Source organism: Ylistrum balloti, unplaced genomic scaffold (assembly GCF_031769215.1).
Source record: "Ylistrum balloti isolate Yb309-2 unplaced genomic scaffold, AGI_CSIRO_Ybal_v1 Utg370420, whole genome shotgun sequence".
Lineage (NCBI taxonomy): Eukaryota > Metazoa > Mollusca > Bivalvia > Pectinida > Pectinidae > Ylistrum > Ylistrum balloti.
The window spans coordinates 637,864-665,062 of record NW_026782284.1 but is presented as its reverse complement, the minus strand read 5'-3'; the positions used below and the strand labels follow the sequence as shown (position 1 = coordinate 665,062).

The 27,199-nt window shown below is 32.8% G+C and overlaps 1 protein-coding gene across 1 annotated transcript; it reads left to right on the top strand.

The window, feature by feature from the left end:
* Positions 1-10,524: 10,524 nt before the first annotated feature.
* Positions 10,525-23,115, top strand: LOC132554640 (calcium-binding mitochondrial carrier protein SCaMC-2-like). Its single transcript, XM_060218958.1, has 10 exons — positions 10,525-10,724; positions 11,576-11,702; positions 14,444-14,531; positions 15,294-15,405; positions 16,195-16,353; positions 17,140-17,292; positions 19,666-19,779; positions 20,067-20,234; positions 20,457-20,601; positions 20,968-23,115. The coding sequence occupies exons 1-10, from the start codon at positions 10,566-10,568 to the stop codon at positions 21,141-21,143; spliced, it is 1,401 nt and encodes a 466-aa protein (XP_060074941.1). The 5' UTR covers positions 10,525-10,565; the 3' UTR covers positions 21,144-23,115.
* The last annotated feature ends 4,084 nt before the right edge of the window (positions 23,116-27,199 follow it).

Below are 27,199 nucleotides of genomic sequence, written 5' to 3'. Positions count from 1 at the left end.
TATAATTCATTGAAGTGCTGGAACAAAAGGTTGAGTTGGTGCTGTTTTTGCTTTGTGTGTATTGAAAGTATTCTATTTTATAAAATGTGTTCCATTACATGACTGTTGTATGTTTGTTAATTAAGGTCACACCTGTTATGTGACATGTTGCTATGTACACCACATTGCACTAAATGCTAATTTATATATTTATTTCTAACTAGCCGACAAAATTATTTAAGAGTTGATTGTTTTATTTCTTTAAAAAGGAAGTTGCTTGTATTTGTGTAAAAGTATGGGCTTTAATACTAGCTTTGATACTTTGTAAATTTGGAATCAGAGCTCAGAAAAGAGCATTTATTTATTTTGTATGTGTATATATGTATGCAATTTTCAAACTCAGCACAAAGTGTAAGTTTGAAATAAATGATAAAGTTTGTCTCTAAATTTGATTATAGAATAATAAACTTGTACACTTCTAACCCAAAAGTGCTATTGTAATTGATCGTTTTTATTGTTGCAGATTTTTTTTATTGCCAAATAAATTACCAATTCTGTGTTTATGGTCTGTAGAACATAGAGACTAGCTCAGGTGAGCAAGTGACAAGATGAAATTACTTACGTTAGTTTGTAGTTTTAGTAGTAATGCTTGTTACTAGTGATGTATATTAGGTGAAGAAATGTTTGATGGTTTTATGGTTGAGAGTTCAGTAACATTCAAATGCTGTATCCAATACACAGTTTTAGGTATTAGACATCAAGCAGTGGTTGTGTATTTTGTTCTATAGGAGAGAAAAGGGTGATGAGCATAGACTATATTTATTTTTTCAACTATACTCAGAGTTATTACCATGGCATTCACTTTATGAGCCTATGTAATTTGTGTATATCCAAAGAAACAGCTATTTTGTTAGTTACAACTTCCTAGAGGTTTGATTAGTTAGTACTTTTTAAGAGACAAAAGAGTTGTCATTTTTAACGACAATTTGGATATTGTGTAGAGATGGAAGTTTTAAGTGGCTAGAGACCAGAGACCAGAATGTCATTTTATCATATTTATTGAGTTTTAGTTGGATTGTAGTTGTTATATGCCTTTATTGGTTGTTTGTTATATTTATCATATTGTAGATCTTCAATTGTTTATTTATTGTAATCATTTTTAACTAGGATGATACAGGTATTCAATTATAATGACCTCTGCTGTGATTTAAATATGTCTACCTTAATACTTTGTTTATATGTTTTGGTGAAGTCAAGCGATATATACTGATATTGTTATGCCTTCATAGAGAAATGTTTTTTGTCTCCCTTGTTTGCATAGTAGCTGTAGACTTTGCATTGTTTTAATATGAATGTATCAGTCTATATCCTAAACTTATGTGATAAACAAAAATTATTTAAAGAAGTTATCATTGATAGTTTTGTTATCTTCCTATCCTCATTTTAATCATATTATTTTTCTGCCATCAAAGTTTTGCTTTCTACTCTAGCTTGATGTTTTTCCTCTCATTCATAGGAGAAATATGGCAGAAATGAAATGAAGGTGAACTATTTTGTATTACACTGCTGTTGTGATCCAATTATAGAGACTATACTCAGGTTAATGTACATACTGGACCAGTCCTGTGTTTCATATTCTTTAGCTCAGTGTAAAATATATTTCCTTAATGCAAGTTTTCTATAGCCCTGGGAATTGATTGAGATTTCATGATCAGTGATTGGTTATAATTGGTCGCTGTAAACTGTTTGTTTTTATGAATGACTAGGTGTATACTATTTACCTGCAGTTACAATTGTATTTAACATAAATAACAATCATTATTTTATTTTATGATCGAATAATCAAAAATTTTTAAGATTTCTCTGTAAAATTTTCTTGTATAAGATATTTTTGATTGGTATACTAAGCCAATATACCAGGGTATGTGTCCAGCTGATTCGAATTCAAGATGGCCGACAGGCAGACATCTTGGATTTTGGAAGTAAAAGTTTGTTACTGCTATTTCTTGTTTAAACTACCAGACACAATTCAACCAAATTTTAGAGTTACATGTAGCGTCTTTTGTCTACAGGGATTGAAAGATATAATGATATTGTTGAAAGGCATGTCCAAGAGTTAAATTGTTAAGGAACTAAGGGAGAGTGGCAGATGAGGTTGGCTTTGACTATATTAATTTCGATTTCCATCCAAACCTTTGTAAATGTTCCAAACAAATACTGATAGAAACTTGCAAGGACTGAAAGTTTGACCAACAAATTGTGCTTAGAGGTTGATTTCAGTAGTGTCTATTTCTACTAGATCTAAAACTGATATGATGTAACATTGTCTCAAAGTACTAGAAGTAATACACTGTATCAGTGAAACATATTTACACATTTTACTGATAACTCCATTCCGTACTGATCAATTTTGCATGGACTTTCAAAATAGATGAACAAAAGCAGCCATTTATTTCTATCTATCAAGAATCTCTTATTCAAACCTGAATCTCTTTTTTTAAGCATTCTTTTCTTTGTTTAATTTTGTCTTTTTTCATAATGCTACATTATACATTCATTCAAGATAACCCAGAAACAAGTTCTCTATGAACAGGTGAACTTTGTACCAAACTGAACCTTGACCTTAATAGCAATCGTTTGTGATGTATGGTTTTACTGTAAATTTGTCATCTTCTAAATACTGTTTAATAGAATGTTGGTAATTATCAGTGGATTGTTATAGCCCTAGAGGAAACTGCAGTTGAATTGTTTTCTTAATATATATATATCACGGAACAAGATCTTCAAAACAAAAACAGTTTTGAGTCCCAAATTCTTGTGACAGTTTTTGTTTTAGAACATCAAGAAAATTAATGAGGATAAAATAAATATCCTGTATCCTGTGTCCTTGTTAATATTAAATGTACAATATGTTTGATAAAGGCATCAAATAGTGAAAAAATACGCTTAAAACACAAATATCATCAGATGATAATTTTTGTCCTTTTCACTTCTTATAACTGTCTGATTGTCAGAATACTGCCTGTATTTATGTTGACTACCTCAGTAAGCTTGATTTCGGGTCACTTTGTCTCAGTTAGTATAAACATGTCTGTCGACTCAGCTCATATTTGTACTTCAAAATGTATTTAGAGGTCTTATCAGTCACACTTTATTACAGTAATCAAAATATTGATGTACATTTTAAATGTAATACCGTCTTGCCTTGGCGAAAGATGTTAGATTTATCTGCATTGAGGAGAAATCATGGTATTAAAGATTTTTGTTGATAGGAAAATGAATTTAGATTAGAGAATGGTATGACTTCTTGGAGCAAGAAAAGATTGCAGGGCATGATGAAGCTAGATAGAACAATTGCTGTTGTTGTTAGTTATGTACAGATGTATCTTAAGAAAAATGTCTATGTTTTCGGATATTTTTCATAGAGCTGGTAACCCCTTATACTTGAGGAGGAAAGTGTTCAGTTGTGATATGTTGATGTGTTTAATTTGATAAGAAAAGTGATTGTTAGGAGGTTTATACACCAAAAAAGCATTATGATAGTCAAAAATAATCTATTTAGAAAATATTTGTGTGCTGTAAGTTTTATAAGAAAGACATTACATATCTGTGTTTATCTGTGGTGATTTGTTGTGGCTAGATTACTTAAATGATGTATGATTATATGAATATAGTATAGATTTTATCCTTCCAGATCAGACATGCTGCAGACACGGTAGATTTTTATAGATTTAAGCCCAATAAATCTAGTATGCAATAGGTACGATTTTAGAATGCAATGTAGATTTTAGCTTGTGAAATCAACATGTATCATGCTGTGGATATGACCTTAGAACATAGCGTAGATTTTGGCTAATGAAATGAAAATGATCTTTGAAGACAGTGTAGATTTTAGCATGTGAAGTCTGGCATGCTGTGGACGATATGACCTTTGAAGACAGTTTAGATTTTAGCATGTGAAGTCTGGCATGCTGTGGACGACATGATCTTTGAAGACAGTGTAGATTTTAGCATGTGAAGTCTGGCATGCTGTGGACGATATGATCTTTGAAGACAGTGTAGACTTTAGTATGTGAAATATGGCAGATATGACCTTCAAATATAGTGTAGATTTCAGTGTTTTATATTTGGCATGCTGCAGACAAGACATTTTAGATCATGGTGGATGTAGATTTAGCTTACGAGATGTGACATCTCTCGCAGACCTGACATGAGAACTTAGTATCAAGATCTAGGGTGCTGTGGACACCTCTTTTCCAATGCTGTACTTCTTGATCATATGGAACTTTGACCGTGATCAAAGTAAAAAATATTTCTTTTTTTCATATTCTGTAAAGAATATCATCGTTATGATAACTTAAAAGTATTAATTCTTCTGCAAATTCAGAAAAAATTGTTTTAACATACTTACCATTCCAATCTGATCGTTTGACTGTGTCAGTTTTAATAGTAAATTTTATTTGCATTGTGTTTGTTTACCTGAGATACCTAGAGTTTATGAAAATAGATATTTATTATTATGTATATGAACTCTTGCATTGAGGTGCCTTTTCTCTGTCAGTGTTAAAAAATCTCTGTGTTGTAAGTATTTTCATGAGCACCAAATCTGCAAGTGACAAAAGCCATTAGTTCACATTAGCTTTTGAAAACAAGACTTAACATTTCATTTGAAAAGTTTATGTTTATTCATATTTTATACAAAATATTTTTTTCTGAATAATTCTGGTTTGAAGCTCTAACCATCTCCAGATTTTGAGAAATTGAATTAAAGGTGAAAGTTAGAAAGAAAGCAGTGACGCCAAAAAAGAATTATATGAATGCATATGTAATCTTTCTCTTAGTCTCACAATGTGCTGCTTATGGTATAATGATATTCAAATGTTAAATATCTGTTCAATATAATTTATCCGCAATTGTTAAAAGCATGAAAGCAATAGAGCATCTTGCACTAATTGGAATGCTTAATTAGATCAAATGCAAAATGGATATATTCAGTATGGATTTCAGTTTAACCATAACAAAAGTGATATAACTGATGTTAAGGCATGTTTCCTCTGCTTTAGTGTTAGACTGTTAAATTGTGATCAATAGAGGTTGATGTGCCTGTAATAATTAATTGTTGATAGAATTATATTTCCAATGTGCTGGACAACCATTATTTTGTAAACGTTATCATAAACTATTGTAAAACGTCGTCAATGTTATCATGACTCCTAAATGTTGTCTGTTGATTGTTTGTTGATTTTACAACCTAGTCCCAGAAAGTGTTAGTAGCATCACAAGGGTTGTTTAATGCATAACACATGTACCAGCATGTGAAGACGAGATCATTGTTGTCTTGGCTAGAAATTAGCTGTGATGAGTAGTTACGAGTATTAAGAAGTTTGATACATATTGAAGGATGATTTTATGATTTTAAAGTAGTGTTATATAAGTGCAGAGTAAGTCAAGGTTTTAGAAAACAATATTGTTTCAGTTTTACCCTTTTTTGTGATGGAGTGCCTTAGTAGATATTACCTCAGCCATGAAACCACCAATCCTAGGCCATGTCAATTCATATTCAATCACATGTCGTGTTTTTTTTGTGTATAACCTGCAATACTTGGACCAGGAATTGTTGATGTCTATAATGTAGTTAGAAGTGATATGATATGTTGTTAGTTAGAACTGGTGCTTTCCATGATCATATTCATTCCCTGTAATACTGTAATGATTTCTATGTCTGCATAATCATGAGCATGTGTAATGATTCAAGATTAGGTCACACTACTTCGTTTACACAACCTTTCCGTCCTTCTATTCCCACTAAGTCATTTTTTTTTCTCCACACTTGGGAGATTGAACTTCCAGTACCATAACAGGAATGAGATTAATCTGTTCATCATTGTTAATTTTTGCTGATTGAATGATATTTATTGTAATTTTATGGAAACTTTTCGATCTTTGATTGAAAAAATAAAGAAATAACAGAATTCAAGTTAAATACTCTTTACCAAGATTTAGATAATCATTATAAAGCCTTAATATGGACAACCAATCTTAGGAAACTGAGAAAAATAAAGTGCATGCATGCATTCTTTTTAATTGCAGCAACAAAATATTCAAGGGGATATTATGTAGATAAGTACTTTCCACATATTTTAGTAAAGAGGTGAATACTTGGTAACCTAATGATATTCGTTGATATACCGTTTTCTCCTGAAATTTTGTTCCTAAATACAGTATGTCTACTTTATTCTATTTAATGTTAAAAACATGAGTTGGAATCATTGCAAAAGAAATTAAAATCATCATTTTTGAAACATATGAATATTTACAGTATTACAGGAGAAAATGCTTGTTAGAGGGTGCTTATATAGTATATTGCAAACACTGTTGTATCAGGAAGTTCTTTAACATCTAGTATACACTGGAGAGTAAAATAAAGGTGAAATCTGTTTGCAATTGATGTGTTTCATAATCACAGGTATTTCAAAGACTATATAAAAATTAAATATGCATTTAAATCCAAATTATTTTCTTGTTCCTGTGTTTCCTTCTTGGATACCTTTTCCTATAACTAAAGAGAAGTATATTGTAATGTAGAAAACATGTCAAGTAATTTATAAAGTTTGTCAACAATGTTAATACAAAATTTAATAGTTATCAACTGCATGATAACAGTAAATAATGACAAATTTAATGACCTGTGTATTATAGTTGTTACCAGATGTACAGATACATCATTTACATTGTACATTACTTATGCTTCCCTCAAATGTTGTACACAGACCCAGCTGTGGAACATTTCTGATATTTGTATGTTTTTTTTGCTTTGACTCTTTATATGGCAAATAATGTATATCCATACTGCTGGAATTTGCAATGAATGTTTACTTAAATACCCAGGTACTAGCTATATTAGTTATTTGCAATATGTGTTGTTTCTGGCATTAATGTTTTTGTTTACGGTTTATATAACAAATTTAAGACAATTATTGATGATTTTCCATGATTTATTATATGTATTGGAACATGATTGTTTTTTAAGGTTAGTAATGATTTTTAATGTTGTGATTAATTATTACCAGGTAATTAATAGTTGTTCTGGCTATTTGGTTAGTATTTCATTATATTTACATGTAAGATCACCTGGCTTGAAAGACAATTTCACTTCTGAGAGATGTGACACGGGTCTATCAGTCCTCTCATACTTGTAATGTATTTTTTCACTGTGGCCATATTCCCAAACATGTCCGAATACAATCAGTTATGATTCAACCATTTTCATGAGCTGACACTCTAACAAACGTGAGTTGACACTTTCTAACAAACACAGGGAGTTCAACTTCTACTGCTCATATGTGATACAAGTACACAGTATATTTCCACTTATTAGATTTCTGACCCAGTTGCTCAAAGCTTGATCAGAGTTAACCAAGTAGTTAATGTTATCAAAAAGTGTATGAATGAAACAAAATTGGAAACATACTTTATTGTGGGTACTAATTGATATTCTGGGTTTTAATTTTCTTCAGTAGCAATAATTTAATGTTTGTCACTTAACAATGGGTAACAAAAACCAATATTTGAATAACTGGGACTTGACCTATAAAACTAATCTGATGGCCCACAGTATCACCAGAAGTGAATACATCATATTTATATCTGTTCACCTCATTATTGGAAACTGGCTGAAAACAGCTTTCATTTTTTGACCAAGCTTCATTTGTCATCTTGTGTTTACACAGCACAATCACATGTAATTTTGTGTTTGTATTAATTATAGTTAATATGGGATATCTTTTTTCAATAAAAGGAAATGTATTTGGAATTTTTCAGAGAGATTGGAAGGAGAGCACATGATATTTGATTATTACTAGGGATCAGAAATATCTGTAATATTTAGGCCTATGTATAACTCAGTATGACAGAACTAGAATTTCTGTCATGATTGATGTGGATGTCTTTTTGGGGTGAAGTGCGGTTAAGTGTGGCCTTGGATCAGAATCATGAAGGAATCCTAAGGAAGACTTGTTAAGGATGATAGCATGAATCGAAAGGATTTTGGTTTATTTCTTCATTACATGTAGAAACTAGACAAGAATGTACCAACTATTGTCAGATAAGTAAGACCTGAAAGGTAATATTTTCTTTTTACTTTGACATTGTTTTAAATCAGAATAAAATCAAATATTTAATTGAAGTTGTGTTAAGTTATATATTGCAATTTGATGGGGTCATAGCATCTAGATTCCATCTTGGTTCAAACAAAATATTATATATGTGTTGGTTTATATATCATTAGCACACCCTCCTTCTAAGTGAATTTTTATACCTTGGCAGAGCTGCCGCTGAGTGTCCCTCAACCATTCCTGTAAAGAATTTCTCTAAGAAACGTATGTGGCCATATCATGTCCAGAAGTTTCCTCTTGTGAAAGCTGGCAAACTATAAAGACTGGATTCAGTCCTTGTTAAAGGTCAAGTGGTACAAATTTTGAATCGGTTGAACTACCTCTGATGATCAACCAAATGAGGATGATACTAAGCCAGTAGCATACTGGTGTAAAGTATCTATTTAAGGTCATTGGAGTTTAATTTCCCAAAACAGTCGGATGACTTTTGCTGGTATCTTGTAAGACCTAAAATGTTATTTAGCCACTATCTTACTGGAATTGAGAGCTACAAGTTTAAATGAAAGAGACTTCTTTGAAACAAGTTCAGATCACGGTCGTATCTGTTAGACACTAATTACTAAAGCCCTTATAAAGATGATGAAATACGTTGTTTTGTTTTCTTCTTGTCGCCTTGGTCTTATTTGACCTTAGAAACGTTCGGGCCCGATCTTATGTCGTGGTGCGTCGCCCATCCATCCTGAGTAAATATTATTTTTTTTATTGTAGCTAGAATGAAACCCCATCCTATTTGAAAACCTTGACTATATGAATATTCGAGGTTCAGGGATTATATTTGTTTAAACTTTCAAATGCCTCCTCATTAACCAAAACGTCTGGAATCATGATACTTGGCGTGAAGATCCCTGGGAAAACGTCCTGAAAGGTTTGTGAAAAGAAATGACGTCACAGAACGAAGTCGTCAGTGATTAAATTTGTTAAACCATTAAGTGACCTCTGGTAACCCAAACTGCCTATAGCCATGTTATTAGACTTGTAGGTTCCTTGGATGAAGCTCAAAAATGTTACCAAAAGAATTGACATTTGTTTATATCTCAAGTCATATGGGGTATTATCTGTTAAAAACTTTATACAAACTCTCCTGATATTTGGATGAAGTTTTGAAATGTTTGGTTAAAGAAATGTCCTTAAACCATATTCAAGATCACAAATTTAAAAACCTTTCAATGACTTCTTCTTATCTACCAACATTTTGAATGAGATGGGTTTGAAATATGAATGCATTTGCGAAAAGCATTGAATACAAACGATTCAAGTCCATTGGGCACCTTATCCAATAAGAAATGCATGCCAGGTATACACTGAGCATTGTCTCAATTTTACCTTTAAGGTTGTTTGGGGATACTTCTTAAACTAATAAGAACTGAGTATTGTCTTAATTTTACCTTTAAGGTTGTTTGGGGATACTCCTTAAACTAATAAGAACTGAGTATTGTCTTAATTTTACCTTTAAGGTTGTTTGGGGTCACTCCTTAAACTAATAAGAACTGAGTATTGTCTTAATTTTACATTTAAGGTCGTTTTGGGGCACTCTTTTAACTAAATTAGCTGAACTAAATGTCAAAATCACAGTGATTACGTTTATTCGTTGATATATTTTTCAAACGAATTGATATTTACCTTCGTATCATTTGGACTCATTCTGGTCAATCTACACGGTCCGTTTACAGTGTTTTATCCTGTGTAATACAAAATGTATACACACTACAATCGAATTTATATTTGGTGAACCGCCAAATGGTCGTTGAATATGTGGCCTCTCACCTGTCATAACTGGAACTATTCCTTTACAACCAGTCTAGTCGAACACCCCCACTAATTACCACACTAAGTTGTATGTGATGTACTTAATAACTTAATTTAATTACAATAGATAAACAATGATGATGTTAAATATAACAATATAATAAGCGTGACATTACTCACTATATGCCTGTATATGAGCTTATTTATAGTATATAAAACTTAGATGATATTTAATGGATTCGTTGTGTACATCGTGCATTTTTTTGCTTAGGTTTTTTTGTCATAAACTCGAGAAAATTTCATTTCCTGTTTGTTCTTTTTTTAAGGTAAGAGCAAAAAAATAAATGATATTGGTAGCTTGATATTTGATTGAATTCTGGTGAATTTACGCGAATATGATAACTTTATAAACCAAAGTAAGTTTTTTATTTTAACACAATAGTTTTCACAACAAGGTGAAATATACAATGATATATATATATTTAAAGGTTAACTAATCGGATAGTTGCATACTGTACTTATAGTATAACTTAGTTGCATGATACCTTAATAAGTTATTTCCCTTTAATAGTTTTAACCAATCACAACGTACAACAGCATAAATTGGTGGTGGCAGAGGAAAATAAACATGTGCTAGAGCTGTGGTGGTACTGTCTATGAAACAAGATGACGGGGGATGACAGCAGACCCGTGTTGAGTGATGAGGACAATAAGAAATACCAGGAACTGTTCAACAAGCTCGATGTGAACAAAGATGGACGCATTGATATTGCTGATTTGACGAGTTCTCTCACGGAGATGAATGTTCCTGTTGGTCAGGCTCAGGTATACCAATGCTGCAAAGAACCGTTTTGTTGCATCAACAGGCACAAGATATTTATGTCATGTTTGTACAGTTGGATATTATGTATTTATGAAGTATGTCAACACTTCAGAACTATGACTTTCGGCTATGACTAATGGAAAGTGACTGTTTGGAACTCAGGGCGTAGCTTTACGGTCTGTTGGCTAGGGTTGAATGAACTGTTTTTATTTATGAAAGTCTATCAGTTTGTAGACTTTAAAATAATCTAACTTAGTGTTCGTATAGATATTATCAGTTAAAACGATATATATCAATCACAGAATGTGATGCAACAACGTCGTGCGTTGTAATGTCATTGACAGGTTGGGCTCACCTCTTATCACTGGAAACTCTGGCTGTAAATTGAGCAATGTACTGTAGGCTATTTTAAAAGATATTAGAAAATAGGTGTAATGTTATTAAAAAGGACAGTGGTACCCATATTTTTTATCTGGTATTCATTCCTCTATTTACAATATCAGAATTTTAAACCCGTGTTGTTATATGTTTGTTCTGCTTTTGATAAATCCCCAGAACCCTTCAGACTCGCATTTTATATGACACCCTTCTGAATGAGTTTGATGTGTTTTTATTTCAAATTATCTCCAATTTGAGTTACAAGTTGTTTACTTAAAGCAATGAAGCCACTTAAATGTAGGACCATTTTGCATATACAAGTGTTTCCAACCTGATTCTACATGATGAAGTTGGTGAAAGTAATTGTAGATTGGAAGGACGTTTTACAAATAAGAGTGCTGTTTATAAATATTGTAAATTCATTTCTGATTAACATAAAGTGCAAACAATCAATAATTTCAATTATCATTTTCAGGAATTCTTGAAGAAACATGATGCTAATAAAGACGGTCAGATTGACTTTGCTGAATTTCTGAAATATGTCACTGTACATGACCAGCAACTTCGGCTTTATTTTAAGAAAATTGATACAAATCAAGATGGTAAGTCTGATATAAAACAAGATGGTGTGTATTCAGGTGAATGTTCCTTACATCTGATACAAAACAAGAGAGTTTGTTTTCAGCTGAATGTCACTTACATCTGATGCAAAACAAGATGGTGTTTATTCAGCAGAATGTCACTTATATCTGATACAAAACAAGATGGTGTTTATTCAGCTGAATGTCCCTTACATCTGATACAAAACAAGATGGTGTGTATTCAGCTGAATGTCCCTTACATCTGATACAAAACAAGATGGTGTATTTTCAGCTGAGTATTCCATATGTCTGATATGTTTGTCTCATGAGACCTGATAGACTAATCAAATAACTTTACATGTGCCTTCAATTTTGCCAAGAATTCCTCCAGGGGTGCAGGATTGAAATTGATGGTAACCCCTGGAATATAGAGGATGTAGGCATCACATTCTAAATCATGTAAACCAGACATGTATCTGTGTTTATTTTGTAGTTCAAATTTATTTAACCTTTTATTGGAATTACTGATCTGATTTGTCTGTAGAGGGACTCACAACTCTTACTGATGTTTTGTTGGAATTTTATCTCATTATAGCTTTCTGATGTGTATTCTCTATCCAAACAAATTATTAAGAAATTATCTGAGGGGAAAAAGCTGTGTATTTAGTTTTGTAACACATGTATAATAATTTTTCGGTAATTTTGATCCCCTTTTGTCAGACGTCGTACATGGTCCATCATGCATCGTAACTTTTTAACATTTTCGACTTCTTCTAGAAAGCTCCTGAACCGATTTGAATGAAATTTTATAAAAGTCTCTCATGGTTAAAGGCACACCAAAATTGTAAATGATATGGTCCCCAACCACAAGGGGCTTGGGAGCAGGGCCAAAAAGGGTCAAATTGATTGAAATTCAAAAATCTTCTTCTCAAATATCAGGTAAGGTAGAATCAAGTAGAATTTCAAGTTTAAGATGACACTTTTATGAGATGCACATATTGACCTCGGCTGACCCCCAGGGAAGAATCAAGTAATCTTCATGGATTGATAGGCCTTCAGATGCTTTTCCAAAATTGTAAATTTCATGATTCCATGGGCTCTCGTTTCCCCTTGGGAAGGGAGTAAAATTTACTACATTTTAAAGAGATAAAATATATTTTTTAACATTGTTGCTTTATTTTCTACTGGAAATAGTTAAAACCTGGTCAGATATATTAGTTTAAGATGACAAATATTTACCTTGGATGACCTTCAGGGACTGACAGACATGACCAAGTTCAACCTTCAGGAACTGACAGGCACGGCCAAGCTCAACCTTCAGGGACTGACAGACAGGCCAAGCTCAACCTTCAGGGACTGACAGGCACGGCCAAGCTCAACCTTCAGGGACTGACAGACATGACCAAGTTCAACCTTCAGGGACTGACAGGCACGGCCAAGCTTAACCTTCAGGGACTGACAGACAGGCCAATGTTCAACCTTCAGGGACTGACAGACAGGCCAATGTTCAACCTTCAGGGACTGACAGGCACGGCCAAGCTCAACCTTCAGGGACTGACAGACAGGCCAATGTTCAACCTTCAGGGACTGACAGGCACGGCCAAGCTCAACCTTCAGGGACTGACAGACAGGCCAATGTTCAACCTTCAGGGACTGACAGACATGACCAAGTTCAACCTTCAGGAACTGACAGGCACGGCCAAGCTCAACCTTCAGGGACTGACAGACATGACCAAGTTCAACCTTCAGGGACTGACAGGCATGACCAAGCTCAACCTTCAGGGACTGACAGACAGGCCAATGTTCAACCTTCAGGGACTGACAGGCATGGCCAAGCTCAACCTTCAGGGACTGACAGACAGGCCAAGCTCAACCTTCAGGGACTGACAGACAGGCCAATGTTCAACCTTCAGGGACTGACAGGCATGACCAAGTTCAACCTTCAGGAACTGACAGGCACGGCCAAGCTCAACCTTCAGGGACTGACAGACAGGCCAATGTTCAACCTTCAGGGACTGACAGACAGGCCAATGTTCAACCTTCAGGGACTGACAGACAGGACCAAGTTCAACCTTCAGGAACTGACAGGCACACTCAAGTTCAAACCTGGTTAGAAATATTAGTTTAAGATGACACATATTGACGACCTTGGCTGACCAGCAGGAACTGAGAGGCAGAGCCAAATATGGGTCAAATTAACTGAAATTTCAAAAATCTTCTTCTCAATACCAAGATAGTGTAGAACCGTATACTTTTCATGTACGGAAGTGTCTTATGATGCTTTATAAAAATTGTAAATTTCAAGACCCCAGTGTTTCACTTTTCCCCCAGGGTAGGGGGTAAAATTTCCTTTATCTTATAGGAAAATGACACTTTTGAGCACAATTTATTTATTTTCTTTCAGCAGTTCCAAATTGTTTAGATTTTGTCTTACTAGTATAATCTGACTGTTGGATGAGATGCACATATTGACTGTGACTGACCCCCAGGGGCTGATAGGTGGTGCCAAAAATGGGTCAAATTGACTGACATTTCAAAGAAATTCACCTGTGTCTGGATGGAAGATTTTATGTGAGAAAATTCAAACACACATTTGCATTATGTGTGCAATATAGTTAAAAGTTTATTACTTTTTTAAATAGAATCATTTCTATGATATGTTACAAGAATCATAGTGACTCAGGTGACAGTTAAGGCCCTATCAATGATGCCATACATGTGTAGTATACTGTTATTTTACATGCCAAATTTCTCTTTAACAGGTGCTATAGATGCTGGGGAGATACAGGAGTCTTTCCGCAAGCTAGGTCTTACTATTGACAGAAATGAGGCACAAAAATTACTACAAAGGTGGGCTACTAAAAATGTATTTGAAAATTTTTTTGCCACTGATAGGTTTGAAATATGTTTTTTACATAGTTCTTGTTAGATGTTCACATAGCCATCATTGAGTGACTTTTAAATCATATCAGCAAAAGTCATTTCAAAAAGGCAAAAGCCAACAACTTAAGGTCAAATGTAGATATTGACTAACCTAGGTATATAATTACTGTTACAACAATGTACATGAAGAATCTTTATAAAATTATGATAACAGATTGTTAGCTAGACTGAATACAGTATATATGTACTTATATTACTGTACAAAGGCTCTTTTAAGGTCTGTTGGTATACAATGTACAATCTCACTTTAAACAATATCCATATAAACATCAAGGCTTTTTTAATTTTTGTAAATTTTTTGATAGAAAAAAAAATGAAATTTAATACATTTTCCAGATATTATCGAGAAAGGGTGACCACAATTAAAAGCTGTATTACTAAGTACGAGGATAAAGCTGTCTATACATTGTAGAAGGCTTCAGCATGGAAGAAAGTCTATTGCCCACATTAATTTAGCAACCTATCGAGATGACTTGATTGAGTTATCTCGACTGTATAAATGTTCTTAAAACTGGAATTGTGTGTGTGTTCCTTGTAAATGTTTCCACACCCAAACAGGTTATAATAGTTTCTTCAGGGCTGACTGCAGCATCCTTGTGATTCTTATTGACATATCTATATGTAAAACACAATATATCAAACTCAGATTTAATTTGCTTCTGTTTTTAGAATGGATAAGGATGGTACATTAAAGATAGATTTTAATGAATGGAGAAACTTCCTGTTGTTGTCACCAGCTCAGAACATTCACGACATGTTACATTACTGGAGACATGCGTCTGTAAGTATGCCCCACAAAATATTCATGTTATGTTACATTACTGAGATGTGTCTGTAATTGTGTCCCACAAAATATCCATGTTATGTTACATTACTGGAGACATGTGTCTGTAAGTATGCCCCAAAAAATATCCTTGATATGTTACATTACTGAAGAAATATGTCTGTAAATACTTAATACAGTATCTCCACAACGTTACATTACTGAAGTCATGGGTGTATAAGTTTGTCCAACAATTTATTCATAAGGAGTGCAATAAACCAGGTCAGCGTACCACCAGTTACGATAAAATAGAAAATGTTTTAAGGTCATTGTGTTAGGTAGATAGTTCTCTTCTCAATATCTTGTGTTCATTTAGACAAACAAGATCCATGGTGTAGCTTGTAGTGAATTGGAGATATATTTTATTCGGATTCCATGACTCCATCATTGGTCATTTCTAACCAGGAATTCTGTGCCTATTACTTCAAATGAGTTCCAGGCATATAATTATTTGAATTCTACTGCAGGTACCCCAAAACCAAACCTGGATAGCTATTGTTTAGTGACATGTTTTTTTGATGTTGAATCTTCCTGAATCATTTCACCAACATCAAAATAAACCATTGTGTTGTTTTAACCTACTATATAACAAGATGGCACAGTTGTATGCAGAGTGCTCTCCCCTGTCCCTTTTAGTTTGGGCACTATGTCTTTAACCCTGAACAATATATAAGGTATCGTCTGACATGTTAAAGTCCTATAAGAAAATGAATGATATGTATGTGACATGATATTTGTACCCCACAGATCATAGACATTGGTGAAAACAATATGGTCCCTGATGACTTCACAGAGAAAGAAATGCAGACAGGTATGTGGTGGCGCCACCTAGTGGCTGGTGGAGCAGCAGGAGCTGTGTCGAGAACCTGTACAGCTCCACTGGACAGACTCAAAGTTCTGCTACAAGTAAGTACAACTGGGATCACATTTTGTCTGTCCATATACAGTGACATTTTTTACTTGAAAACCCCTGTACCAATTTTGAATAAAATTTTGATGACACTTGACACTTTCCTTTGCTTCCTGCAATGCCAGAAGGGATCAAAGTAAAAGTTAAAAAAATGTCCTTTTCACAACATAGGTATGGTAGAATAGAATCCTCCGGGTCCCACATTACCACTTCTGGAACAGGTTAATGTTAATATAGATTATACAAAAAAAAAAAAAAAAAGTACACTCTAGAGCATAATGTGTTTAATTGCCATTAAAATTATTTAAACAATTCAGTAATATAATCTTCATGAATGCATGGAAAGGTCTTTAGGTGTTTTAGATAAATTGTGAAATTCATAACCCTGGAGTCTCATATCATTTGATCATATTACAGTGTATTTATCAAATTCTTTAAAATGACTAAGTGAAAGTTATCCAGTGTCGAAGATTTGGTTTTACATTTTTAGATTATGTCAAAAAACGAGTTTTTAAAATCATTGGAAGAGTCATGATTTCCTGTGATTACAGTATTTTTCATGGCTTGGATTTCTATGGTCTTTTACTTTTTGTAATGAAACCAAGGGACTTGTCAGTGGAATTCATACAACAAAATTGGTAACAATATTACTTGTGTAGATATGATAAAGAAAAAAAGTTTGTTGAAAAGATTTCAAACTTTTAATATTTTTCACACAGATCATGGAATTATAGAAATTTTATCATGTTTATATTGTATAAGGGGAGATTACTCTGTAACAGGTGCATGCCTCCAGTAAAAACAACTATGGAGTGATTAATGGCTTCCGGTTCATGCTGAATGAAGGAGGAGTTAAATCTCTATGGCGGGGTAATGGAATTAATGTGATCAAGATTGCACCGGAAACTGCCATTAAGTTCATGGCATATGAACAAGTAAGTTGTAGGAAAAATCTTTCTGTGTGATTTAGATAGAAGCAAATACAGTTGAAACTTGTCTCGAAATTGCTTGAGTCAGAATTTTGTTTCATTTTTGGCATTTCATTTTGTTGCCATTCTATAAAATATGTGATCTATTTGTACTCGTGTGTGTGACAGAACTGTAAAATATGTGATCTCTTTGTACTCGTGTATGTTACACAACGAAGTAATTACACATGTATGTTACAGAACAAAGTAATTACAAATGTATGTTATGGAACAAAGTAATTACAAATGTATGTTACGGAACAAAGTAATTACAAATGTACATTACACAACAAAGTAATTACAAATGTATGTTACACAACAAAGTAATTACAGATGTATGTTACACAGCAAAGTAATTACAAATGTACATTACACAACAAAGTAATTACAAATGTATGTTACGGAACAAAGTAATTACAAATGTATGTTACACAACAAAGTAATTACAAATGTATGTTACACAACAAAGTAATTACAAATGTATGTTACGGAACAAAGTAATTACAAATGTATGTTACACAACAAAGTAATTACAAATGTATGTTACAGAACAAAGTAATTACAAATGTATGTTACAGAGCAAAGTAATTACAAATGTATGTTACAGAACAAATAATTACATATGTATGTTACGGAACAAAGTAATTACAAATGTATGTTACGGAACAAAGTAATTACAAATGTATGTTACACAACAAAGTAATTACAAATGTATGTTACGGAACAAAGTAATTACAAATGTATGTTACGGAACAAAGTAATTACAAATGTATGTTACGGAACAAAGTAATTACAAATGTATGTTACGGAACAAAGTAACGGAACAAAGTAATTACAAATGTATGTTACGGAACAAAGTAATTACAAATGTATGTTTCAGAACAAAGTAATTACAAATGTATGTTACACAACAAAGTAATTACAAATGTATGTTACGGAACAAAGTAATTACAAATGTATGTTACGGAACAAAGTAATTACAAATGTATGTTACGGAACAAAGTAATTACAAATGTATGTTACGGAACAAAGTAATTACAAATGTATGTTACGGAACAAAGTAATTACAAATGTATGTTACGGAACAAAGTAATTACAAATGTATGTTACGGAACAAAGTAATTACAAATGTATGTTACGGAACAAATAATTACAAATGTACATTACACAACAAAGTAATTACAAATGTATGTTACACAACAAAGTAATTACAAATGTATGTTATGGAACAAAGTAATTACAAATGTATGTTACAGAACAAATAATTACATATGAAATTTATTTATTATTACATTATTTTTATTACATGTTTTGTTATTTGATACTCTGTTTAAAAGTGAACAAAACCAGGAAACTGATATCATCAACGTTATTACGATACTTTTTTTAGTCCAAATTCTGATTAGCCGAAACATCTTACACCGTCACCTGAATTTCGAGAGAAAGAGTTTCAGCTGTACTAGACATGCTGATCTGCAGGTGTTCCTATAGTTGAGAAATTTTGTAGAAGTTTTCTGAAAGGAATTTGATATAAAAAAAATCTCGGTATGTCTACTTTGTATTCAATTCTGATCAATTTCTTTTTCTGCATTGGTACAAGAGACTGGCACTGTCAATGGATTTGTTAGGTTTCACTTTGATGTTATATAGAGAAAGGATGGAGGGAAATGTCACTCCCAGGATGGAGCCTGACAATGTTTGCAAAAATTTAGTCAATTTTTTAAAACATTTACACAACTTCTTCTCATGAACTAAAAGGCCTAGAGGCATATTTGGCTGGTATGTTCCTAGGATGAAGCATCACAGTGTTTGCAAAAAAAGAAATATTCTTGAATCATGTTTAAGGTCACAGGGGTCAAATTACTTAACACATTTAACCGACTTCTCAAGAATTGAAAGGCCTAGTTGTAGGATATTTGGTTTGAGTGAGCACTGCAGGCCCGTTGACCCTTTTGTATAAAGAAAATTATCAAGGTTCAATACAGTGAAAATAAACACCTAAGCAGTTTTTTAAATTTCAATAATTCTATTTCTTTGGTTAAATTTTGTATTAAGCCAGGGCTCTCACACCCCATTTTGGGACTGGGGCCCAGGGCCCTTAAAATTGGGAAAATAGCAGCGTTTTCCCTAGAATTGGGAAAACTTGGGGTCTGAATTAGGAAAACAAGATACTATTTTGCATTGGGAAATCGGCCCCAAATCTTGCAGATCGAGAGCCCTGTAAGCATCGACAGAAGCAAAGGTTTGGCATATATTTTGTAAATATTTTCTTGATTCACGTAAATAGAGAAATCATTTCAGAATTGTAAAGGAAATTTAATGTGTAATATGTTTGTTCAGATAAAAGCGTATTTTCGGGGCGCAGACCAAAAGAAGGAACTGAATGTCCTGGAACGCCTGTGTTCTGGTTCCCTAGCTGGATGTATATCACAGACAGCCATCTACCCAATGGAGGTAAGTTAGGTACTCTCTACATACCGTCAGGGATATTTTCTTTCATTGTTCAAATAATTGCAGCTTTAACAACACCTAAATGCAAAAAGGATGGTGTGTATTTCTTGGAAATCGTGAAATGGACTTTTCTTTTCTCTCATTTTTGTGTTTATATTATGTAATGTTCCTGATTCCGTTCCACTGTTTTACACACATGGTAGAAATTTCCCTGACCACTTTCCATGGTATTTACCGTTATCTCCGAACTATTTGAAAATTGTGGTTGACCAGTTTATATTATATTTCAGGTGTTGAAGACGCGATTAGCTTTGAGGAAGACCGGCCAGTTTAATGGAATATTTGACTGTGCTATGAAGGTTTATAAGAATGAAGGAATTAGAATGTTCTACAGAGGATATGTGCCAAATATCATTGGAATTATACCATATGCTGGTATAGACTTAGCTGTATATGAGGTAAACTTTGTCATCAGGTTGTCATAGATTATATAAAGCAAACAATGCCTTGTCTAGTTAGTATTTATATCAGTTTAAATTGTAAAAGACATGGAAAGTTTATGTTTGTTAATTTGATTCTATGTGTTATAGCTGTATAGCTGATATAAGTAAGTATTGTTGTTATACAAGATGATGACACAAAATATGTTTAAAGTGATTTCTATTGGCAATGAATTTCAGACATTGAAGAAGATGTACCGACAGAGGACCAATGGCCAAGACCCTGGAATTCTTGCTTTGCTTGGTTGTGGGACAATTAGTTCTACGTGTGGTCAGCTGTCTAGCTATCCTCTTGCACTTATCCGCACCAAATTACAGGCTCAAGGTCAGTAATACCATGTCAGGTACTTCTAGTGTATAACAGTCTCTGGTCTTCTCACTAATTCCCATGCAATCATACATGGTGTATCTCCAGCAAACACCACTTCATAGATATGCATAAACTGTGATATGCTTAAACTAGCCCAATCAGGAGAACTGTGAAATAGTAGCCTGGCAAAATTAAACATTATAAGATCCAGTTAACCAGTAGATTTTTGAGATAATTGATACAGCCCCCAACCATGCGGCCCCCAACCTGAACCATTTGAAAATTGTCTCATATGTAACATGTAATGTAATTAGCCCATCATCATCAAATCCCCCTAGAGTCTCTCGTTATGTAATATTTTTGCTTAATTTAATTTTTTAGGAGCAAAAGGACAGGACACGTTATCCAGTATGTTCAAGAAGATTGTGAAACAGGATGGATTCTTTGGACTTTATCGTGGTCTGGCTCCCAACTTTATGAAGGTTATACCTGCTGTTAGTATAAGTTACGTGGTGTATGAGCACTCACGTGATGCCCTTGGTGTTAAGTCAGGGTAGGACTGTCCTGGAGGAATGAGGATAACTACTGTGATATGACGAGAGATTCTGGCTCAACCGGAGTATTACCTGCCATTACACATCAGTCTCTTTGATGTCAACTCCAAACATATTCTGAAAGAGCTCTTTCCAAATTGGAAAATTCAATATCCCTGTGTCAGATTTATTATAGGACATTTTTTTTTTTTACATTTAACAAAGGTACAAAATATGCTTCAGTGAGACTGGGCTGTAACAAAAGACATGATATCAGTGACGATGTCCTAACCATGACATTTACCTCAAGTAATAAAAGGATGTTTTCGTTGAATTCTCATCAGTTGCCAGTTTCTAATTACTGAGCTGTATCAAATTTGATATTCCAATTTTGTTGATCAAGGAATCTGAATGCTGGTTAAGTAAAAATATATGAACATACCCTGTGGAAGTAATGTCAATTTTAAAAATATTCTTACGATCAAAATATATTCAAAATTAATTACGATGTACAATGAAACGCATGTATTATTGAAAAGGTGATACTAACAAGATGTTTATTCTTCGAAATATCTGGATTTGTGGTACTGAATGAAAAGTGATGTGATAGGTCCTTGTCTGAGCAGGGCTTTTTAGGTTTGTTTAGCTAGTTTTAAATAATTGGCCCTAAATATGCTATGGTACTGACTGGCACAGGTGAACAGCAAAATACATTGCTAAGATTTCAGTTACAATTCCAGAAATACTTACCACCCAATGTAGTTTGTCTTAAGTTAATAATTAGCAAATGATGTAAAAAAAAAATGCTGATAATTTAGCTGGTAATTATTATTTAGCTGTTTGTAGTTTTCTTCTTATCAAAGCATTATTCTCAGTTTATTGTTTGATATAGTAGGTATTATAGAAATGTCAGTGTCAACTTTAATCATAGAAATATTTATATAGAATGTTATCAATAACAAACAGGTGTTTGTTTCTGAATGTAGATTAAGTTACTAGGCCACCGATGCTGTACCAAACCACTGAACTGTAACGTCAGTTATCTTCCTTATCTTTTCCTGTTATTTTCTAGGCATATGTGATGATGATTGAAGGTTTCTAATTTCTCAAATTTGATAACTTCTGGCCTAAAACACTTTTATACACACTAATTTGCTTACTTGTTGAATAGGATCAAATAGTGCCTAGTTTTCAGTAAGATGAATGGTTATGTGACTGTTTTGCTACATAGTGAGATTTAAAGATGTCTAGTTAGATTGGGTTGTTCTGGTACAAAGCAAAATACAGAGACGTTTAATTAGATCAGGCTTTTCTGCTACAGAGTGGGAAAAAAAGATGTTTAATTAGATCTGGCTATTCTGCTGGTTCTGAAATTTACCCATGATCTGGACATCACTGAAAAGATGAGTGGAGGTGATAGGAAACTAGACCACCTCAGATGTAGTTTAAAATCAATTGACTCTTCTTCTCTGTGTGACATAAATGATAACCTGTACATCTAGTATTGATCATGGTACTGTTGGAAGTATATCTGATTGATAAAGGTCTTATACAGGTCAGGTTTTAGTAGACTATTTCCATATTAACAGCCAGTTCAGAGTTGATGCCATCTCTATTATACTGAAGCAAAACCATAAGTAAGGGACCTTGTAAATTTTATTTAATGTTTCATATCAAAGTAATGACATAATTACATTTGTGAGATGTATTGCTTCCCTTAAAGTGATAATGTACTGACTTGATTTTTTTATCATTTCCACATTTTGTTCCTTGTGATGTGAACTTGCTCTAAATATTTCAGTTTAGGTTTAAATGTCATATATATATATTGACTTTGTAGGCCTTTGTACCCTTAGACATAAATTTGATGTGTTTTTCTAAATTTCTATAGTAATTGTGCTTTTTGTTTAAAAAAAACCAGGCACTTGTATTGTAAAATGTCAAATTACTTTAAAAATCAATGTTCTTTCATTTTTTGTTTTACTTTTGTTTTAATTTTGCCCATTTTGATGTTTTTTTTTAATTTGTTTTCTTCTAACATTGCACAAAAAAAGCCTTTCATCTGGAGTTTAAAACCATCTGAATTTCACATTTAATTTCAATATAACAGGTATTCTTGGTCTTCAGATTAAAAAAATATCAAACACTTCTTTTCAATTTGAAAGCCATTTTGTTTGTTTGCAGAATTTGAAAAAAAAAAAACTGAATTCTGTTGCCTCCTAAGTGCTATAAATTAAGTGATGTGCTGGTTGTATTTTACTTACTGATCTATTTGTTTTGGAAAACTGTTTAAATATTTCCTCAATTTCTTTGATATTACATTCCTGTATTTGTTTGCACTTTGATGAAACATTATAAGATTACCTCCCTTTGCATCAAGATTGCCATCTTGTTTCATTGTTTTATGTGACTGTAAGGAACAGTATAAAAAACATTTTGAAGTTGTTGTCTTCTTTAAAATGAAAAATTCTACAAAATCACATTGAAAGATGTTAATGTCTATTCCAGTAAAAAAAGGTCTATGATTGATAAACAAATCATGCTTAGTAGTGCTACATAACGTTATTTAGACAGACCTATGGTATATGTTAATATATTACTTATCACTTTGTCAATGATCATAGCAGAGGTTAGCATGTAGATATTTTATAAGGGGAGGTAATCAGTTACAGGTAGTCTCCCACTTCGTTGACGTTTGTTGTGATGTCACCGTTTGTTGTGATATCATTGTCCTACAATAAATGTCTCATTTTTTGTCCTTACTGACTAAAGGCTCTTTAATTGTCGTTTTAATAACCTCTGTGCTTTATTGGAAAAAGTGCTTCACGGAGAATGCTGTACGCAAATTTTATGTCTTAATTGCAATATCGTCAGTTAGCTTTAAAAGTATTGAAAGGAGAATCACTGAAGTCATTGTTTGTGCTTTGTTGTATAAGAACTGAAGTTGGCATTCCAGATCGTTATACCTTGTTACTATTGTTTTGTTTTTCAATCTGTTGTGTAGGAAGTCGTCTTTTTCTAAATCATCTGCGTTTGCTTTCCTTGTGTTTTTTTTAAATTTTCCTTTTGGTTTTTGTTCATGTTTTCTGTTATTGAAAATGTTCTTTATTAAAATTCATTGAAAGAGAAGATTAACATAATTGTTTGGAAGCAACAAATTGCTAGAGCCCTACCTGTTCTCTGTAAAGTTACAAGATTCTTCTATTTTCTAAAACTGTATGAGGTGAATCCTGACCACCGTCCAGGGTAGATATAGGCATTGTAAATCATCTCATTTCTTCTGTTTCAGTTGTGGAAATTGGATGCAGTTAAAGTCACTGTTTGGTAGATTTGTAATAAAATCGCCTTACTTTCATGAAAATGAATATCTGTGCATATTACATGCACATAAAAAGACATGAATAAATATTCATTTGAATATGTATGTCATAAAAACTATTGATAAATCTGGTGAAAAAATAAATGATGAAATGTTGTGTGGAAGTTTCTTTATCTGTGTTCTTGATTTCGCAGCAAAGTGCAAAACTGGTGGCACAATGGTTGTGTGAAATGTTTTGTTCTTTCCAGACAGAAGGGTTCTAAGGGACATTTAAACCGTACAGAATATTGTGAATAGAATAGATTGTAAAGGTATGATCTTTAATATCCTCTGATATTTATTACATTTGTATGGGTAAGCTCAGATGTTTGTGATGATGTATGATGTGTTTTAACTCTTTTATAAACTCAAATGTAAATCTCTTTAGCACACTTTCCAAGTCCTATGCCCATAGTGGTATTTTGCCTGTAGATTGTTAGAGAAGACTGCTTTTTAATGTATATGGCTTTGTCATAGTTAAACTACACAGTATCAAACTGCCAAATAACTTCTGCAGAGTCTTAACCAATGACACTGTTTCTGTAACAAGGATATATGATTTCAGAACACTAAGTGAGCCCCTTTTAAGTTTTGAAAGCATTTCACAAACACAAAACAAATGTTTGATATATTTGAATCAACTGACCACTCTTCTCCTAATGAGTCATTTAAGAAATGAACAAGCTAGACGACAAGCATTAATTAAATGGATTAATTATATGCCTCATTCATTCACCAATAGATCTCGTACTCTCTTTCGTAGTGTTATAAACTTAGTGATCAAGTTTCGAGTTATTGAGTAAAAGGATGCAGTAAACATTCATGTACATGTAAATGTTATAATTATTATAGAAAAGTTTTGACTTTGAATGTTGCCTTTTTTTACTGATTATTGTCTATTGTTTATGTAATTGTCTGATGAAGACTAGTGTCTTTGAACGTACTGCGGAAATTTTCTCAGAATCTTCTTTCCAGATTTGGGTAGTTTCCAAAATAAATGTAGTTTGACCATGAAAATTTGGTTCTCAATTTACTATTAGAATGACAAAAGCTGTAGCCTGTTTTCAGATAATTGAACAGATTTTATAAATAACTTAAATCCATGAAAATGGTAATAGAGAGAGGGTTATGGCCAAGTAGCCCGAGTTATGTAGAGGCCTTTGATCAGGTTTAACACAACTAGGTTATAAATATAGAGAATGATGGAAGACATATATCTCAGGTGTTGATAAATAATGTCTAATTGTATTGTGTTGTAATTGATGTTGGAGTTGTTTATATAGGACAATCCTGCCAGTACGTAAAACAGATCTATATCGCTTTAGATAATGCTGAATGGTTACCTCATACATCTACAAAGGTTTATGTTGCAATCTGTGGGGACAAAATTAATTCCTTTGATTACACTGATGATAATAAATTACTTATGTATATTATATGTAATGTGTATGCTTCTGAACATGTTATACAATTAAAATAAGAATATATATGTAGATTAACACCAATCTGTATAAACATATTATTCTCTGTTGATAATATACAGTATCTGTGTTTTCAGAAAACAGTGTTAATTTATAGAATACAGATTATATGTGGAGATTACTAACTGTGCTCTACAATACATACCAGACTTTATTTATGTTACCGCTAATAATGGTTTTATTTACGGGCCTATAGTAAATTTTGATGTTACTGCTGTGTCTTTTATTTAGTACAATTTTTTAGTCAATGTTTCTGTACTTGCCTATTAGTTGTAATCAATTCTTTTGTCTTGTGATATGTTTACAGAATTGTTAAGTGTGAATTCGTTATGCTCTATTAGTTTGTAAGGCCTGTGTAATGTTGACCTTGTGTAAGGTCAATGATCAGATAGCACTGCAATCCAAGGGGGTAACACTCCCTATAGAAACATGAAAGTAAACCGGTTTTATCAAATGTATGTTTATACATAGATATTTCATATCTTTTAAGAAAATCATTTCATATTAGTAGAAGATCTTATTTATACATGACTACAGAAACATCGCAATTCACAGTCACAAGAATATTGCAATTCACAGAATCACAATAATATCATAATCACAGAACCTTAAGAATAATATTAGGATTCACATAAACACAATAATGTTGCAATTCACAGAATCACAAGATTATCGCTATTCACAGAATCATAAAAATATCAGTTTACAGAATAACATCAAGATGACAATTCATGGAGTTAAAATCCTGATTCATGATAATGAATGTTTTCTTGTCTCAAATGATATAAAATTTCATTTCTAATCATAGACATTATCATGACTTATGGAAAATGTTTATATGCGGAATCATGTGTTTGTTTACGAATCCAAAATGATACATTTCAATAACGCAGGCTTGGATTTTTTTTTTTTTTTACATTACTGGACATTGTTAATCCATACATAAAAATGATACAACAGTTTTGATGCACTGCAGGGAATACATTTTACTGCTTACAATATTGCTTTACAAAAATTTGCAGTTTTTCGGGTAAATATTGTCTACGTCATTTACAATTATTATTAAATATAATATTAAGATTCTTTTCAATTGCACAGTAGATTTTTCACATTCTGATATATTGGTATTAAAGTTGAAATATATAATGATTGTAAACTTAGAATTTATAAGACCATTTGAGCTTTCTTGTATATCAAATCCATTTTTCTCAGCCTTTTTAATGTTCAATAAAAACTAAAAT

Coding starts and splice junctions, on each gene's coding strand:
- LOC132554640 (XM_060218958.1), top strand. CDS start 10,566: ATGACGGGGGATGACAGCAGACCCGTGTTGAGTGATGAGGACAATAAG. Junction 17,293..19,665: donor AGTTCATGGCATATGAACAA/GTAAGTTGTAGG, acceptor ATGTTTGTTCAG/ATAAAAGCGTATTTTCGGGG. Junction 20,602..20,967: donor CACCAAATTACAGGCTCAAG/GTCAGTAATACC, acceptor TTAATTTTTTAG/GAGCAAAAGGACAGGACACG.